This window comes from Toxotes jaculatrix, chromosome 21, assembly GCF_017976425.1.
Source record: "Toxotes jaculatrix isolate fToxJac2 chromosome 21, fToxJac2.pri, whole genome shotgun sequence".
Lineage (NCBI taxonomy): Eukaryota > Metazoa > Chordata > Actinopteri > Toxotidae > Toxotes > Toxotes jaculatrix.
Genome location: NC_054414.1, coordinates 18,974,234 through 18,993,986, shown reverse-complemented (window position 1 = coordinate 18,993,986; position 19,753 = coordinate 18,974,234). Strand labels below are relative to the sequence as shown.

General features: G+C 44.2%; 1 protein-coding gene across 1 annotated transcript in view; it reads right to left on the bottom strand.

Moving 5' to 3' along the window:
* Nucleotides 1-10,368: 10,368 nt before the first annotated feature.
* Nucleotides 10,369-19,753, bottom strand: part of zgc:114120 (uncharacterized protein LOC619267 homolog) — a 37,354-nt gene continuing 27,969 nt past the window's right edge. The window contains 13 exon segments of the mRNA XM_041067254.1: nucleotides 10,369-10,521; nucleotides 11,469-11,570; nucleotides 11,691-11,840; nucleotides 13,309-13,454; nucleotides 13,553-13,895; nucleotides 14,000-14,297; nucleotides 15,645-15,792; nucleotides 16,050-16,180; nucleotides 16,345-16,520; nucleotides 16,769-16,929; nucleotides 18,725-18,765; nucleotides 19,183-19,272; nucleotides 19,721-19,727. Coding sequence (XP_040923188.1) covers nucleotides 10,369-10,521; nucleotides 11,469-11,570; nucleotides 11,691-11,840; nucleotides 13,309-13,454; nucleotides 13,553-13,895; nucleotides 14,000-14,297; nucleotides 15,645-15,792; nucleotides 16,050-16,180; nucleotides 16,345-16,520; nucleotides 16,769-16,929; nucleotides 18,725-18,765; nucleotides 19,183-19,272; nucleotides 19,721-19,727 — 1,946 coding nt within the window.

Below are 19,753 nucleotides of genomic sequence, written 5' to 3'. Positions count from 1 at the left end.
TGTTCTGCGACACGTTGCACATCAGCGCTGGAGTTTATTTGGTGACTGATCGCTCTGATTGTTTTCAGCTCCACCACCAGTGGTTTGATGGCTTCGTTGAAATCATCTCCAGTTGTTTGCATCGTGCTCACTTTCTTTGTCTTCTTTCCGTTTGAATTTTTGGTTCCACAAAAACGATCAGCGATGCACCTGGACAGATAAACCGCAAATCCCGTACCGTGCCACGCACCGAATCCACCACCAACCGCACCGCCTGCTGCACCAACTGTCCCGCCAAAAATACTACCGATTGCACCACCAGTGGCAAAACCAACGGTGAACCATACTGCATCGCTGACTGCACCATGATACGAACTGTCCGAAGCTTCAGCTGCGGCACCAACAGCTCCGCCAACACCGCCAGAAAATGCCCCCCCAGCTGCACCGCCAAGTACGCTGCCAACAAAGCCCACTGTTGCACTGACTGCGTTAATCTTTCCACAAAGTCTACTGCAGGTTGCTGCACCAACTGCCCCCAATGCCCCCCCAACCCCACCGACAACGCCCCCACAAACTGCACCAAGAGCTCCCCCAAACACACTGAACACACCTCGAGCTGTCTGGTCTGGAGGTGAGCTCTCTGAAGAGCTTCGAAGACGAACTTTCTGTTGATCGTAGAGATGCACGAAAGATCTCAAACTTCTCATGAGTTCGTCCTTTAGGTCGGTGGAGGTGGTGGAGAGTCTACGGTCCACGGAGCCTCCTTCAAAAGGAAGTACATTTTCCATTTTTTGCGTTTTTCCTTCACAGTGATTCACCTGAACCTGAGCTGATGAAAGCTCAGTGTCCAGCCGTTGAACGTAGTTGAAGGTGGATTCTCACAAATAAAACCAGGAGTGTTTTATTTTTCTGCCTGCGAAGGAAAAACAAAAGATTTTAACTTGATAGATTTAAAGTCTCAAACAGCTCCTCTCGCTTTGTATTTCAATAAGGACAAAAGTAAATTGTACAATTCAACATTTGTCTTTTTTTTCTGTTAGTTTTAAAATTCATTCCTCTTCAGCGTATTCAGACGCTTCTGCCATTACTCTGGTGGCATGCTCGAGGCTGAGTACGTGTGGAGGCAGGGCGGGTCCTGAGGAGGGTGTTTACATTTTCAGGTTCTGTAGCTTTTCCAGTTTGGGTGGGCTGTGATCCAGCTGATGACTGCAGCAACTTTCACATGATCCTGCCGCTGCCTGTGGCCTCAACATGTTTTAACACACCGTGCATGGTATTATAACTGTGTCAGTGAGACAACAACAAGCTGTCGCGATGTGTTTTTGTCTCAGAAATGACATGAACACACATGATCACAAGAATTAAGTAAAATCCTTGTTTAAAATGTGGCGTCAACTATATTATTACTGCAGAGAATAAGTGAACCAGGAGTTGAACTTGTTACAGCAGATTCATTCAGTGCATTCTGCGTCTCTGAGTTTCATTATACTTACAGTCTGTGTCTGTTCCAGTTGTTCGAATGAAGCTCCAGCTGCTGTCGCCTCCGTGATGCCTCTGGTGTCATTTTTCTCTAAATAGATGTTGTTCGCACAGAAGCCGGTGAAGCAGCGTCTGCACAGTCGGATTTGCTCAGAGGAGAAGGAGCAGGAAGAGGACGAGCAGGAGGGCAGGGCCGTTTCCGTAAAACCTGTGTCACTTCCTGCTGCCTCGAGGGGAAAAACAGGAACAACTGTAAAACTGCTCAGTTTGTGTTGTTAGCACCAGAGATAAACTCAGACTTTCATCTGCAAAACTGTCACACTTAGAAATTCAGTCTGCGTCTGCTACACGAAACCAGCAGTGAGGAAGGAATCAGATCATTTACCTGAGTGAAAGAAGAAACACCAGAAACATCTGCCCTCTAGTGGCCAAACACCCACTAACGCAGCTTTAAGGAAAGTTGAGTTCAATGTTTAACAACAGCAAAGAATCTGTGTGAGCTCGAGGATTCGTTGTGGCTGCGGCAGCAGAGCAGCGTGTGAAGGTCACGCTGGAGTCCGTGGTGCATAATAACTCACACTCTGCCTCTGACGAGCCGGCGCAGTCAGGGATCACCTTTAGTCTCCGGCTTTCCTCCCTGAAGGTAAACAAAGGAGCACTTTAACACTCATTAATGTCCATTTCCACCGTGATCCGAGCCTCTGTTAATCGGAGAGCTGCTGATGTCGGCTTGTGCTGCACTCACTGTTTCACAGCTCACGTGCACTCATCTGATCTGGATCCATGATTATTTTAACAGTTTCGTACAGATCGTTGTGTTTCATCTTTTATTTTATGAAGAAATCATTGGATGCACGACTCTTTAATCAGTAAATAGCAATAATGAAATTTTGTATTGCCATATTTCAGAGTACAGTAAATATTCTTCCACTGATATTTATAAGCTCACCCTTTCATGCTGCCTGCTTTCATGTGGAGGATGTTTGAGACAATAACCCTCACAGAACAATTATCAAAACATCTGCTAGTTGTGGTTAGTAGTTGATATAGTCGTATTTTATAAACTCTTCATATGTTTAAATGCAAAAACAACTTTAATCTGGTAACTAAAGATGTAAAGTAAAGTCCGATGCTTCCCCCTGAAAAGAAAACCTCATATCTGTAGTGGAGTAAATGCACGTGGTTACTCTGCGCCGCTGTTCACAGATGAGGCGTTTACAACCGTCATGTATAAGAGGGTCACCTTTATTGTCACAAAACCACAACAGGAACGTACAAAAGCAGCAACCTTTTTGTTTGGTTGATTTTTCTCACACGAAGCAGCAACTTTTACTTTCCATACACAAAGTTGCGTGTTGTTTTGCACTGTTTTAAGTTGGTCGTTATTTATACTGACTCGGTAGTAGTTTATCATTCTTCTTCACGATTCACAAACAACACTTACCCCACACAGCAAGCATCACTCTCAGACGGGAGGAACAGTATTTAGTTGATATACAATATCATTCAAATATCTTTCTCAATAGTTTTTTTCTCCTTTATTATTCTGACAGTAAAAGGGGCTTTACCGACCCATTTTCAACATAATACAAAAATCTATGTTACTGTACAATTTTTGTTTACTCTATCATACACTCACAGGTATACACAGAATTATTGACAAGAAAATGAGACCTCTGTTGACCCAGCGTGCAGATTTCCAGGAATGTATACAGTATGCATGCCATTTTGGATTCTTTTTTTTTTTTTTTACTTCATCTAAAAAATTTCACATAAAATCAATTTTGTAATATATTATTTGGGTTTATATACATGATTTGAACATCCACAAATGGTTTGAACAATCACACATTCATCAAGAAACCATCAATAGAGTTTAAACTGTATAGTCTGTGTAGTGTACGTACACTATTGGTTATAATAGAGGAAAACAGCTAGAAAATGGGGCGTCCTATCAGTGAGGTGATCGTTTCAGGGGAAGGAGGTTATGTGCTTTTTATAGGATTTACTGCTCAGTCCATCACAACCACGGGAGAACCTCCCACTCTGCCACTGCTGACTGGTCTCTGTGATCTCGACAACAAAACGTGGTCATGGTTAGCAGAAAAAATAAAAAATCTTTAACACAGAAAAATAATAATTTACAGAATAAATGTGTTACATGCGTATGAATCCTCTTCTTCAAGTATAAAAATACAAAAAAAGCTTGATTATATAAAACATAGATGACACTTTTCTTTTTTACATGTTAATAAAGCGATTTCTTCAAAACAAAAACTAAATGGTCATTTAATATACATACAATATATCTGTGTAAGTAATTTAGGCTATACTTTAACTGCGTTTTTCTATTTTCGTGCTTGCTTTTAATGCTATTTGAGACTACTAATACATTCCATAAATGTATTAACTATATACTGAAACATCTGCCTGTAATTTAATTTCTGTCAGTGGTATAAATACTAACTCAGCGTCAGATTCATATTTCCCTCCAGCAAAGTGTCAACCAGCACAGAGTCTGTGTGAGGGATTATTTCTCTTGTCATTTCAGATTTGTTTCATGCCACAGTTTTAATATTTCACCCCAAAACCATCTGAGCTCAGTTTCTGTGCTTTGAATCTGCCTGACGTGGCACATCCACAGTCTGATTTCAACTTTCACAGCAAAGAAGTTTGGAAGAATTAAACTCTGACAACATACATGTTGCAGAAAACATGATTAGCTGTGTCCCAATTTCATACTTCATACTAACAGCATGCAGTGTGTGATATATACTACTGTCACGTTTTAGTTAAGTAGTTTAGTTAAACCTCACAAAGAGAAGGCAAAGAAAGACGACTGTCTCGCCACTGTTCACTGTTGTTTTCCACGTATTTCAGAAATGGAAGATCAGTTTACTCACGACGAAAAGAGCAGCTACGTTCATACTGACACGGGTCATCACGTAAAACAGTTCAACCTGCCGTAACGCAACATGAAGTAAAGTCATCTGGTAACGCGCTGCACTGGCCGATCAAAGAGATAATCCAGTAAAATCCCGTCTCTGAGTCGGATGAAAATCAAACCTGCATCGGCGTCAGGATTAACTCAAATCCTCAAATTTTAACAAAGCCTGAATCACAGACAAGAGGAGTGGAGTTCCCCAAACAGCCAGGATCTAATAAAAACACAAAACATCGCGTTGCATTCTGGGAAATGTAGGAGCCAGTGTTTTTGGAGCTCACAGAAAGAGAACCTGCTCTGAGTTAGTATGTAGTGTGGGACTGGGACACAGATGGTGTTCGGCTGTTAGATATGGTGGATGATGGTTAGAAGTGAAATCCCCACACTGCTTCAAACCACAGGCCCAGAGCCAAAGCAGCTATGTCCCAGTGTATGAAACAGAGCTACGATATGATGAGGAAGACATTTTAATCCTTTTAACTAATTAACTACATAATAACTAATGTCCTGACTTCCTGTTCAGCTCCTGCTGTGATAACTTGGTGCCCACTAACTGACAGATTCAGACAAATTATTCAAGTGACAAAATCTCACGCCTTCAAGCTCTGAACTAGGATTTAGGAGTCCGAAACCAGAATGATCCGAGTACTCACTCCTCACGTAATTAGTCCAGCTGAGACCTGAGAGACCTGAGAAGCAGACAGAGAATGAAGGAAGCAAAGCAGGAGGGAGAGAAAGGAAAGAAAGGAAGACCGGCGCACAGAACGAAACAATGCGAGAAAAAGCAGCAAACTGATGACGAGCAGCGTTTCTGCACAGGAAGCAGCCGTCAGTGACAAAAGCTCAGCACTGCCCCGAAAAGCAAACAGGGAGGGAAGATTTAAGAGCACAAAAAAAAAAAAAAAAAGAAAATCAAAAACAAGACAAGAAAAGATTGAATGGAAACAAGAAGCAGTGAAAGGAAGGGGGAAAAGAAAAAAAGACAAAAATCAAAATTTACAAACAGACACATGTAATTCAAGTTTCTGTTAAAGGCTTTCTGAAGCCAAACCCCCCACCCCCACCCCCCCCCACACACACCCACACCCCAAACACTACTCTGCGCCTCAATCCCCTGATTGGCCGCCGGGGACGTCAGGTTTTGGTGCATCGGCGTGACAGTCCCCGTGCTTGTGGATAGATGAGGGGAGAGGAGAGTGTGGCTGTCGCTGAGCTGCAAACAGGCAGAAATGATGCTGTGATCACAGAGCTGCTCTGCTGTCAGAGCTCTGGGACAGAAAATCTGTCCTTATTCAGCTCCTCTTCTCCTCTGTGTGACGCAGGGAGGAGGGAAGGAGGGATACTGTAATGTAGGGCAGAAGATGGCAGAGGGAGGAGAGGAAAGAAGGACAGGAGGCAAGGAAAGAAGAGAAAGGCAGAGGAGGCAAGGGAGGGGGAGATGAAGATAGGAGAGGAGAGAAATGCAGAGAGGAAGAGAGGAAAATGAAAGGAGACAAGGAAAGGAGAGATGAGAGAGGAAACAGCAAGAGGACAGAAAAAGAGAAGGACACAAGCAGAGGAAAAGAGAAGGAAACAGGGAGAGGTGAGTAAAAAAAATAAGTGAGGAGAGGGAACAAAGAGATGGAAGGAAATAATGAAAGGAGAGGAAAGAAGAGTAAAGAAGGAGAGGAGGTGGAGGAGGAGAGGAGCGTTGTTCTCTGACCACAGCTCTTTATTAGCCGAGGCTCCTGGGTGCTGCTGAGGAAACGTTTCCTTCTATCTGACCCGATCTGTCTTTAAACACCACGGCGGCAGCAGCAGGAGTCTCACAGGCTCCTTTATGTGCCAATATAATAAAAAAGCCAGCTGGAAAAACAAGCAGAACCCGGCCGTCCCCTGGTCCGCCTCTGCCGCCAGGACTAACAAACGGCTCTGCACATTAGCGGACCAGAGATTCTCCCTCGTCTGTGGGGCTGGTGACAGTTTGTCTGTCCGAATGTTCAGTGAAGCAAAAGCACTGCGAGGACAAACAAGATTAATGACGAAGACTGTTTACTGCACTGGGCATGTAGAGAACTGTGTGCCACAGGGGGAATGTAGGCCTAAAGAGTGCCAAGTACACCAGGACCCGTGTTGGGCTGAATTCTTCACATGATGGATGGGTTTGGATCTTGTGTCCTTGAGAGACACATCCAGAGAAAAAGCCTGATGAAAACTGCAAAGACGGTTCTGGTTTTATTCACACCTCATGTCCATCATTTCTACTGGTTTTGATAACTCACCAAAATAACTGCTGAGATCTGGGGACATGGAACTGACAGGGCTCGAGCAGCCGGACGGTCAGACTGGATGTGAATGCGGCTGGGCTCTGAGCTGGATCCAGATCCAGGTTCATAAAGCACCTGGATTTGTTGAGGCTCTTACGCTAACACTATTTCTCCTTGTTTAGGTGTTTTGACTTTTTTAACTGCAGCTTCAGACGGGAGGAGGAGGAGGAGGTGGAGGAGGAGGAGGAGGGACTAGCAGAGACTTTATAATCCCAAACTGGAAAAGGGATTATAAAGTCCATCGCCTCCTTTTAAGCAGCCGTGCAACAACTTTTCCATCAAAGTCAGAAAGAAACAGAGGACGTCTTGTAACTACGTCATGAAAATTAATGGGAAAAAAGCTTGTGTGTGTCACTTCGAGGCGAAATATTTAGTATGTGGTCGCATTGTTTAGGCAGTTTCTGTAGATGGATGTTAGAGTCCAACAGCCTCTGGGTAACAAATACTTTCACAATCCAAATGCCTTATTTTGCCCGCGGCAGGTACATGCTCATTACACCACTTCTGCTGATCAGGCAGGATGTAAAGTTTACTGCCCTGCAAAAGCAAAGCACAGTAAATACAGAGACGGACGGAAAAATGTGGTTATAATGATTTAATCTGACATCTTTTTAGATTATTTTACCCCAAAATCATTGTGAAAATACTCTTAAAAGAGTAAAGCAGGGGTCAGAGAGTCAGAGGTCAGACGTAGTTACTGTGCTTTGCCTCTGCAGGGCCGGAAACCGAATCCCTCACCTACAACAGGAATCAGTGAAAAACTACAAAACAAAAGAAAAACAAAGTTACAGTGACTGAGACGGCAGCTAATCCTGGTTTGTTGTCCCCCACGTGTATGACTGTATCATTAGTCTCATACACAGGGCTTCACCTGGCCCACAAGCCACGACACTGTATGTACAGTACAGAGATGTGTTCAGAAACACAGTAATTACTAACATTATCTGTTTGTTTCAATTACAATATAAATTCGACAGATCAGTGTGTTTGTACAGAGGATCTCACACAGGAGAAGGTGTGTTTGTGTACCATATTAACACCATGTTTGATGACACTGCCACAAAAAGCTAAAACCTGATTTGACTGTTTGCTTTCAGGCTCTTATAATGATGAATTATTAAAAAGCAATAAAGGAAATGAAGTGCAAAGAAAAAAAAAACCTGATATGATACTCAGACCAGACACAACCAGACCTGAATACTAATCCTCCGCGTCTCTTTGTGGAGGGAAGGACCATGCTCGTCCAGATGGTATCGCTGTGTCAAGTGGAGGTCAGCCATGTTAGCCATGTGCTAATCGCTGTTATGGCTAATGGGAGCTGTTGTCAAAGACACTGTCCTTCCTGGTACATGAACATGAAGCCTCTAAAGATGCCTGGGCCTGAGAGGGGGAGCTGCTTTTAGGGCCAGTTTGGAAAAATAAACTGTATAAATGATGCACTGTGTGTTTAATAGATCAATTTAATGACGAATCTGAAACCTGAAATTTCTCCAAAAGCAGCTCAGCGACGGAGACGATGGTCGCGGGTGAAACCGGTGTGAGCAGCTCAGGTGCTCCCTGGATGTGTTATCATTTTCTCTTTCAGAGGATTTTCTGAAAGCGCTTTTTTTAAACGGCCGTGGCCAAGGATGGGTCAGGGCTGCTCCGCTCAGCGGGTCGGGGGCAGCTTGGAGAGTCTGCAGGAGCAGATAAGACGAGCAGAGCCTCACATCTAAAAAGCCGAGCTTCCGAGTTCATCAGCCAAGCACTGGGTTCAACCTCCTGTCCACTCACACAGACTCAAAGTGGCAGCCTCTCGCTCTTGAGCACCGGGTAGGTAATTTCCATACTCAGCTCTGATTGGGCAGTTTATGACACCGGACTGGCGCAGGGTGAAGTGGTTCTTTACCTGAGCGATGGCTTTTCAAGCATCGTTCTCTTTTTCCAGTCCTGACAGCTTGTTAAAGCCGTGGAGTTTTTATGAGACACATTCACGTCTTTGTCCCATGTCTTTGACCGTTTACATAAAGTAGCTGATAGACTGTGTGTGTGTGGCCTTGGGGAGAATGGCTGAATGGGAATACTGCGTTGTGCTGGGTGTAATGATTGAAATCTGTGCGTGTGTGTTAGATCTTTATCTTGAACCAGTGTTTGTTTCATCTGTTTGTTTCTACCTGCTCAGGGACCGCAGGTGGAAATCAGCTGGCAGCTACGTTTGCCAAAATACATCTGTTCTCCCTGTTGAATGTTTTTTTTTAAATACACGGTCCCAGAAAAATTCATGGAATAAACCAAACTAAAATGAGACCATCATTTCAAGCTTCAAATCGCCTCCAGTGTTTGAGTCTGTGTGCGTAGACGACGGGTCAGAGGAGCGTTAGTTACAAACGAAGAAAGGTCGTAATCATTTAACGTTTTGACCCAATTTAGAAATTTAAGCATCACAGAAAACTTAATATTGGAATTAGAGCTGAAACAATTAAACTGACAACTATTTTAATAACAGATCAAACATTTCAGAGCCTCCACACGGAGGTTTTGGTTCTCGGTTTTAAATTATTGTAAATTTAGCATCTTTGAATTTTGAGCTGTTGTTCGGAAAAAAATAAGATGACGCCATCTTGGGAATTAAGAAACTGTTCCAGGCATTTTTGTTGATTCAACTGATCAATGGATTGATCAATAAAATATTCAGCAGATTAATCAATAGTAATCATCTTATCTGCAAATTCCTGGTTCAAAAAGTCAGACAGAAAAAAAACATTTTGAAATTTCCTTTCCTCCTGAAATTTTAAAGAACCATAAATTCTCATTTTTCAAAATAAAACATTTCAGTGCTAAAAACGAAGCGGTGTTAAATTTCATAATCAGGTTCACGTAACGTTCAGATCGTTGCTGCTTTTCTTCGTCTCCTCACTCTGTCTTCCTTTGTAATGCTCCACTCTCTGTTTCCTCCTTTAAATTCCTTTATTGCACAAATTAAACTGAAAGGCTCGTCTACAAAAACTTCACACCTGGTGCTTCACTCGCGTCATCTTGCATAATAAGTCGGAGCATTAAAGCCGTTTCAGGCTGTTCGATACCAAGCACGGCAACGCACTGAAACACTGCGGCCAGCTAATTCTGCCGCAGCACTGCCTGCTAACCTTGAGATTTAAAGGAAAGGTTATAGAAAAAGAGCAGCATGTGGTAATTATGGGATGTATGGAGTGAGAGATGAGGGGTAGAGAGAGAACACATGGCTGGATCATGGTGAAATACCATCACTTTGACCTTGAGATGTGAAATCATTCCGTGGCATTATTGGAGATTATGTCGCACGATGGAGGCAAAGGATGTCTCTGAATAGATCTGACAATTATAGTAAAGCTAGTTTAATCAGTCACAAGCACCAATAACCTTCCTCAGGAAATCAAAACATCGACAAACTCGTACGACAAAAAACTTGATCTCTAAGCAAGCTAGGTTAGATCCAGTAACTCAAATGTCAAAACACACATCAAGAACTGGTAAAAATCAAGGTTTGTGTAGATAGATCCCCCTCTGGTTTCTGTGTAATCTCTTATTGTCTGCTGGTGGGGCCTATACAGTTTTTCTCATCTCGCAGAAGTCGCAGGGGGAAAACTTCCTTTGAAGTGACAGCAGAGAGAAGAGGCAGACGAAGCATCAGAGGCGGAGGTTTTAGAAGTGGAATACCTGCTGCTGGCCCTGGACTTTGGGGAAATCCTCTTTCTGCTTGCGGGTTTTGGGCCTCTCCAGGCTGCCCTGTTGAAGGTGTTTGAGCCTGGCTGCGACGGTGGGACCCTTCATTGGCCCCGGAGAGTTACTGCTATTCTGTGGGAGCCGGGAGAGAGAGAGAGCGGGCGTTAGCGGAAGCGTCGTTTCAATTTGAGTTATTTCACAGTAAAAGCCAAAAACTGCTTCACATCATCACACATATCAGAAAAGTGAAAAAAGAAACGGTATGTCCACACCAGCATTAGATAACCATTCATGAATCGACCTGAAAATGCTCTGGGAAATGTTTTAATGACCAATATTAGAAAGAGAGACTGTGACTGTTTCATTCTAACATGACTCACTGCCGGCAAGAGCTTTAAAGATAAAAGTGCCCCAAATTCCTTAAGTGAATAAAAACGGGATCTGAATTCAAAACACCTGAAAGTGGAAAACAGATTCTTTCATTTCCGTCTGAAATCCCCACCCTCACCCTCACCCTCCTTTATTTTGACAGCTTCCTGCTTTGTGCCGTTGTGAGATAATTCCAACAAAAACAAGAGCTCTTTACTCAGCTAAACGTGTCGCCGGCGCTGTCAAGAGTCTGCAAGGCAAAGCTAAACGCATCGTCTGCTTCAACCCAGGCTGACTCACTGCACATCACACCATCAGTTACAAGGTTGGATGTTTACACAGCTACAGCAGTGGTTAACTGAGAGGACGAAACAAAACTCATTACAGGCTCCGCAAACAAAGATCATTATGCACATGTTCAGAGCTCCGAGAGAGGAAGCAGAAAAGTGGAAAACTGGAAGGAAACAGAGACAAAGTGTTAAAGAGGAAGGAAGGAGAAGTTCAGAACAGCACCTACAATCACCACCAAATCGTGTTCTGTGTGTCACCTTGTTATGACTTCTCTATGCTCAGTTTGAGATGTTGACACGTTGTGTGTTTAGTGGTGATGAAGGTTTGAGGAAAGTAGTAAATGAAAAAGGAAAAGGATGGCAGGGAGGAGAAGCACAGTCCACAGGTGTGGCTCAGGGCGCTGCAAGTTTTCAATTTACCTTTCTGCCCAAGGACCCAAAGGTGCAGGGAGGGGTGGGGGTGGCCTTTGGTAGGATCCTGTACCGTTTATTACAAGCTTTTACAGGAGTTCTCTGAAATACCTTGGATCCGTGGTTGTTGTATGAAAGAGTGTGGCAGAGACATGTTATCACACTGACATGGAACATGAAAACAGAAATCAGCAGCGTTCACGTTCACCTCTGTCTCCTAAACCCTCTCACCTCCAGCTCAGCAATGATCTTCTCCTCATCATCCTCGTCTTGAATGGCCGATGCTGCGATCACGGGCGGGGTCGAGGCGGGTCGCGGGGTGTCAGAGGGGGTGCGCCTCAGCTTCACGAGAGTTTTTGGCAGGTCACCGTCATCCTCCATCTGAGAGGCAGAACAAAAACATTAAAAAGGTTTTCAGAGCAACCAGCAACCATCTCTGTTCATGGATCTCAGAAACAGCAGAGACGAGTTTTCGTCTGTGTCAGTGTCCAGTTTATCAAGGATGATTCACAACAACAACAAAAAATCCATCAGTCCACCTGAAGGTGAATCGACAGTTTAGGTCACAGGACAATGGACTGACTTGTTGTTGACAGACGAGTCGGAGGTAAACATGAAGAGTGACAGTGATGTGCTGGGACACATCTGAGAACTTCAGCATTAAAGGCTGGAGCTAAAAATGGCAAATCTCTCCGTAAATGAAAATAAAGATCTGAAAAGAGCAGAAAGGGGTAAAAAGCTAAAGGTGTACTCGGAGCTGAGGAGACTTTTCAGAACATCCTTTTGACAGAATAGTTTGAGCAAGATGAAGGTTATTTAACACATTTCCCAGACCTCAAACTGAACCTCTGTGAATGAACTGCCAAAAAATCTAAGAGGATCTACTCGACACTGTTCAATCTAAATGGGCCAAGGTCCCCGAGGAAGGATTTCAGCACCTTGTCAAAGCAACGCTTGAAGAATTCAGGCTGTTCTGGAGACAAAAGAGAATTTTACCCAGTGAGTTTCTCCACAGAGAGAGAAACTCAGGGAGGCTCCAGAGCAGCAGCAGCTTGTTCTTACCTGTGAAACCAAACCCAAAACCGCCCCCCCGTCAACAGGAGCCCGGTCAGGAGCCTGGTTTCTTAATATGTGGGTCGAAATCCAACTTGTCTCATCAAGCATGTTTCTGAATCCCTGCATATTAAATCACTCAGAGTGTATTTCAAGGTGTAGCTGCGTTTCCTCTGCAGCCAGAGGCTCCGCTGACTGAAAGCATCAAGTGCTTAAAAACTGAACATGCATCACAGATTTTTTATTAATGGATTCTTGTAATATTTTGAAGCTGTCAAGCGACGGCAGCGCTTTAGAGGCGTGATTCACCTGCAACGTGTCGCTGAACCAGACGCAAACTTGCTATTTCTGAAACTCACATCAGCTCTGCTCGCGTCACTCAGCTGCTCACTGTCATAATGACTGAACTCTGTGTGTGTTTGGAGGCTCCACAGTTCACTCGTTCACCATCTCACTAACCCGGTCAGTGTTTTAATGCAGAGATAATGAGAAGCAAACATGGATTTATTTCTAAAACCTCGGCTACATTAATAAAAAAAGAGTCTGGTTTGATCTGGAGTCTGTACATTGGCTTTGAACATCTTAACTTTAAATTTCAGGATCAGATCACGGCTGTAACTAATGATTATTTTCATTATCTGATTATTTTGCTTATAAAAAAAACACACAGGCAGCAGGACAACAAGGACAAACACAAAGGCCAAGGAAACAAGTGTCCAGCTGGTTTATTTAACAGTGACATTCCTGTAACAGACAGTGTGTCAGTGTGACAGAAACAGTCCTGAAAGCTTCTCACCTTCAGGTTCTTGGTGGTGACGATGACTTCTCCGGTGCGGTTGGTGGTGAGGCCGTGTGCCGACGGGAAGCTTCGTCGTGGCGGAGGCGGGGGCGGAGACTTAGAGGGTTTTTCTGTCCGGTACCTGGCCACGCTGAGGTCCACTGCTGATAGAAGACAGAACTTCAGTGTGTAAAACCCTGAGACAGAAACCTTGTTCTTACCACAACCTGTTTAATGGACAGAATTTACAACACAGACTCACCTGACCCTCGATGTGAACCGGCCCCCTCCATGCTGTTCAGCTTCTGGGCAGCCAGCTGCACTTTGCCAGGCTGCTGGTCCCCGCTGGGTGTGGGGGTTGTGGTTGTGGTGGCTGTGGTCCCAGTGGTCCCAGCTGCGGGAGAAGTAGCCGTAGTGGAAGTTATTGGGATGGTGATCTGCGGCTTGGGGGGCACTGCCGGCTTGTTGATGTGCCTGGCAGCGAAGTCGAGGTCCGGGATGGCCTTCATCAGCTCGGCCTGGGTCTCCTCCAGCAGGCGATTGATGTCCTGGGCGCTGAACTGGGTCAAGCTGGCACGTTTCTCCTCCCAGTCCCGCTCTGCCGCCTGACACACATACACATACAGACAAGTGATAAGATGGAACATGCAAATTGTCACAATCACAGAACTGAATAATGTGCATTGAGTGTTAGATTGTACACGATTACCAGTCTGACTTCTGCCGACACAGACTTGTCAGCAGGACGCCGACTGGGCAGCTCATCGAGGATACGATTCCTGAAGGTCATTGACGGCTGGATGTCCTGCTCGGGGCCCGAGGCGTCTGTGTCCCCGGCGGACGTGGGCATCCAGTTGGCCAGGCCAGCGGTGGTGCTCAGGTCAGTGAGACTGAGAGGAGGACTGTTCAGGATGTCCAGGTCAGAGCTGCGACTCATGTCCTCCGCTCTCTTCTGTGCTTGGCTGGACAGGTCCTCGGGGCCCTTCCACACTCCCTCAGTGACTTGTCTGAACATATAGGAGGGATACAAAACACTACAATACACACAGGACACCATGAAGGTCCTACACTGTGTTAGAAAAGTAACTGGAAACTACAAGAAACAGATCAAATACAGTCAATCTGCCAAAACAGTTCAAGTTTGTCAAATGAACTTTATTTATTAGAGCTGGAGCTAAAAAAACAGAGAAATGAGAGGAAATTAGTCAGCAGAGAGAAAGACGGGAGCAAAACGCAGCAGGTCTGGACTCAGACTGGACACGTTGTAATTCACGGTCAGTGCCTTTTAGCCCTCATCCACCAAGACACCCTACAAACCACTATTTTTATTATTGACTAAGCTGAAGTCCAAACAGTCAAACACTAAAATATTTCAATAACATAGCACAGAATATTAAATACTGACAAGTACCTGGAGCTCATCAGAACGAAAACACGTAATAAAACTCGTCTCCAGAACAACAAAACATCTGCAGCTACCTCACCTTCATCCGTTGTTCAATCAGAAATATCAATTATAGATCAGTTATAGATCCAAATTTCAAACGATACAGACGCAGATACAGACATGGATTTTCAACAGGCTTTGATGAAATAATCATCTCTCTGGGACGCCGTCTGATGAACTCGCTCTGACCAGAACATCTCACTATTAACTGCATCAGCAACACTAACGGAAAACGCTGCTCCATCCCTCTGATGTTTCTCTCAGTATTCAGACAGTACCTTTTCCTTCAAGACTTACTGAGGTAATTATTTAGTGTCTGATGCTTCACTCGGACGTCAGAAATCAGTTTTCATCAGTCAAATGAAACACAAGATGAATGGAGCAGAGACGAGTTAAATCTGTTTTTAATCTCTTAAATCTAAAACTTATCTCTGAATCCTTTGTAGAATCTGTTTTGAAGGATGATTAGGAAGCAAAATAAGCACTAAGGAGCCTTTTCAGACAGTTTTTAAAATGTGTGAAACACAAATGACAAAACAGCTTTTAATTCTAGTTTCACTAACACTGTTTATCTTACCTTGAGTTTTAAAAGAAGCCTTTTTATAAGCTGTTAGCTTCCTACCTCACCTACACAAGCTTCCGTTGCTTTAAATGAACGTGCATCTGTGTATGTGAAGGTGAAAGTGTTTGTATACACGAGGATGTCTTTGTGTACATTGTTCTTTACAGTAAAAGAAACAAATAAAATTAATGAATCATAAAAAAGTAAATTATCACTGGTATGACATCGACTGTAGGACAAACTAATAAAGTTGTGGTGTATGATTTTAATCTTACAGCAGAGAATCACAACAAAACTGCAGTGAGGCCTTATCTGAGCTAACTGAGTAGCGTTTGATATGCGTACCTGCGCAGCGTACTGAGCGCATCAGTCATGGTGTTGCAGCGCTTCAGCAAGGCGTCCAGGCGGTGAGGCTCCTCTTTCAGGAACTTAACAGCCTCCACCTCCACCCTCAGCACCACCCGCATCTTACTCTGCAGGCTGGGGAACTGGTCTGCATGGGCGAGAGAGAAGAAAGGGATGATGGATGGATGAACAGAGAAGGTGGCGAGTCAGAGGGGGTGTGTTGAGATGTTGATGTGCGGAAGAATGGAGGCAGAGAGGCTGAGGGAGGTAAGGAAGCAGAGAGGGAGGAGGGGTGATGGGATTACAGGAAAGAGGACATAACGAGAAGATGGGACGCTGTTTCTGTCGCAGCTACACACACACACACACACACACACACACACAGGAAGTCAAAACAACACTGACTTTTGAGCTCAGTGAGCGTCTCTCCCAGCATCCTCAGCTCTTTGCTCTTCTGCTCCACGTCCTGCTCCGTCACCAGGCCGTGGTTGACGGACGAGTTCCTCTGCAGCTCCTCCACAGATTTCTCCAAGTCGCTGCAGACGACCGGGTCACAGAGTCATAATCACTAAATGTGTTAAATAATTAAATCTGCACATTTCTGTTTGCTGATAAACTCTATCTGTGAACTGAATGTTGGAAAGTTAAACAAGATGAAATCTAAAAGGAAACAGACACATTTCAGTTGCTCTGAACTCACTGCAGCTGCTGGATGAGCAGCTCCTCCTGGTTGAGGTACTTGAGTCTCTCCTCCTCCACCAGGAGGCGCTGTCTCTGGAGTGGGTCCTCCTGAGTGCGCATGGCGTCCAGCATCATGAGGCTCAGCTCCGACTCCGTCTGCCGCAGCAGGGATAGGACCGAGTCCTGGTTCTCCAACTAGGACACAGAGTCACATGTTACCTGTCATTTACACTCTGTATGTTACTGTATGAGCAGACATGGCCAAATATACAACAACCTAGCAGTTCATTAGGAACGCCTGCCTATACCTAATGACAAATGGCTATATTTATGTAGCACTTTATTCAGACCACCTTATAATTTGTGTTCCTAATAAACCGCTAACCGAGACTCCATACCTGTAAACTACACATGCACAGGTAGGTTAATTTACATACACACACCTGGATGTTGCGCAGCTGTGACAGCTGTTTGCGCAGCGCGTTGGTGTTCTGCTGCAGACCTTGCAGGTGGAGCTGCATCTGGAGCCTGGACACGGTCACAGGCTGGTTGGCGCCCGAGGGTGGAGGTGGCATCAGGGCCAAGGGAGCGGAAGGTGTCAGAGCTGCACATCGATAAGTACTGTTGTAATTCAGGGAACTTTTTCTGAGCTCAGTTTTGGGTTCCTTCAGAGAACAGTGGAACTGATAGAAGTTGTCCCAAAACGCTTGTATCACATTTGAAAGGTTTGACTCTCATGACCTTGAATTTTCATCCAGTAGAAAAACAACTTGACTGACTGGATGCAGAATTTTGGCTTCAGGACAAGTTCTATCTGTGCTGAAGGTCCAGGGTGGAGATCACGGTCTTATGTAGACTTAACAATGATAAACAGCATGAGAAGGCTTCGGGGACAAAGAGGGTTTGTAATGAAAAACAGTATTTCCACTAAATCCTCAGTTTCTCATTATAAAAAATTCCCCAAATGTATGAATGTTTCCAACTCAGATAATCCTTTGAAATGACGATGAATACTATGCAGTGACAGTAATTAGGGTGTTGAGTCACACGCATCATGCAGAACAACACACAGGGAAGGTAACTAGAAGACAATCAATAACAGAGTGGAGTTTTTTTTAAGAGTTGCATTTCAAGGCTGCCTTCATCAGCTAAAACTACGAAAAGCTCGACTCCTCTGTCGCCACCAGACAAACACATTCGCTGAAAGTCGTATCTCAAACACTTCAGTGCAACACCTCTACAGACAAGGTGGCAACTTCCAGCGAGCTGCAGCACATGTCCTTGAACTCTGACTGGGGGAGCTGAGGGCTCTGTGGGGCTGCTGACCATATTGGACCATGATTCAGGACAGATTTAGACGTGAGTCTGATAAACACAGTGGGCAGCGCCTCTGAAACTTACAGAGTGTCTGTCCCGATTTTAACTGCAAGCACAAAGACAGTCCACAGATAAAAGTCTGAGTCGATCTGTTACTGACTGAAAATATCTGCTTTCATCACTGTGGCAGACGTGAAAGGCTGAAGCTGCAGGTATTCAACCAGGGAAAATCTGGGAAGATTTATTGAAATTTAAGTAGAAACGAACTTCCAACAAACTGAAATACTCCAAAAAAAAAAAGTTGCAAAGGAATATCCAGGCTTATCTATGATTTGACATGAAATTAAATTTTCTGATGTTTATGCACAATCAGATAACAAGACAACATTAATTTAAATCGCACAAGCCCTTCCTCTTGGATACTTTATCAAAATCAATTCATTTTGCCCTTATTCAGCTCTAAACACGCACTTTCATCAGTATTTGTGCCAACAAACTTTCAAATACTCACTGGACTTTTTGAACATGTCTGGTTCCCATCAATAATTCACCCAGAACAAAAAATAAGGAGGAAAACACTGACAAAACAACGTGTTTTTGTCTCTGATTTAATGCAACTCAAATGCTTTCTTACCCAAAAAGACACAAAACAAGGGGAAAGTGAAGGACACCAGCCAACAGGGAGGTAAATCCTTCAAGACACACACTCACACACATACACACTTTTCAAAAGCTAATAGGGATCTAAACAAAGAATAAAGAACACAGAGGGGCAGACGAGGGAACAGGGACCGTCAGGGACACACACAGTAGCTACCTTTCTTTTTTTTAGTTCGTCCAGCTAAAACAAGAAGCATGGGCACCAGTTACACAGCAGCAGCAGAAGCCAGCACATACAGTACGAAGAAGCTTGCAGTGTCAGCCATTACAATCACATATGAAGCACTTTAAGAATTATGCAGAGAAAATGAAGTAGCAGCAGCTCTGCGAGAGGAAGAAGAGCCAATTTATGTGGCTATCAAACAGGCAGCAGTGGGGAACAGTGACAGGCAGTGATAGGAAATAGTTTGTCTCTGACTTACTGTCAGTTCCTGAGCAGTCACTGGCTGACTCAATCTTCTCCCTGGAAGAGGCAAGTGTCAAAGTACTTAGAGCCAGAAAACACTACCAACTTAGCAACTGAGAGGCTCTTGATATTTGGTGGAAAACGTTTGAAATATACAGTATGTGCTGGGTGTGTGTGTGTGTGTGTGTGTGTGTGTGTGTGTGTGTGCGTGTGTGTGTGTGTGCAGATGTGTCTGAAATCACTCGCTCGTTCGTTATTCGCTCCATAACCAACAGCACAGAGAAGGAATCCAAGGTTTCAGACATGAATATCGACATTTTCTATCACTGCTGACAGATCTTAAACACAGAGAGCTAACTCGTTCGGACAGTGATGTGATTTTCCATATTCAGCTCGTTCTGAGCCTTTGTGTGTGTGTGTGTGTGTGTGTGTGTGTTTGTGTGTGTGTTGTATGTGTGTGTGTGTGTGTCTTACGGGCTTTCTGCCTCAGGCGCTCTGCTCAGGACTCTCTGCAGCAGTCCAGTCAGGCTGGCTATCTGCTTCTCCATGGCCTCCATTCGCTCCCTGGATTCACACACCAAAGATAAAACACTATAACTAACAGATGTTTCACGTGTATTTACACACGTTCCCACTTTTTTTTGTTTAAAGTAAGTGTGTAACTGTCAGGACTGATGCTCGGTGACACTGATTATTGTTATTTTCATCACATTACATTAAAGGTTAGGTGAGGTTAGGTGTTTTATTTTAATGAAGCTGTTTTCAGCTCATAGCTGTTGTCAGCTGTCGTCAGGCCTGATTATTCTGAAAAAGAAAACGTGTAATTCATCTATATCTGAGACTAACGAGGACTCTGAGGCACACGACTGGACGAAGGCTAAAGAGCTTATTTTTGGCCTGGGACTGAAAAGGTTCAGTGATTTTCCTCCTGCTGCACAAAAACACAGTCCACAGTTTATCTGAAGTTAAAACGGGGCTTCAGCAGTCGGAGTTAGACAAAGCAAGTAGTCACAGTCTTTCTTAGAACAGATTTCCGGTTTTGTGT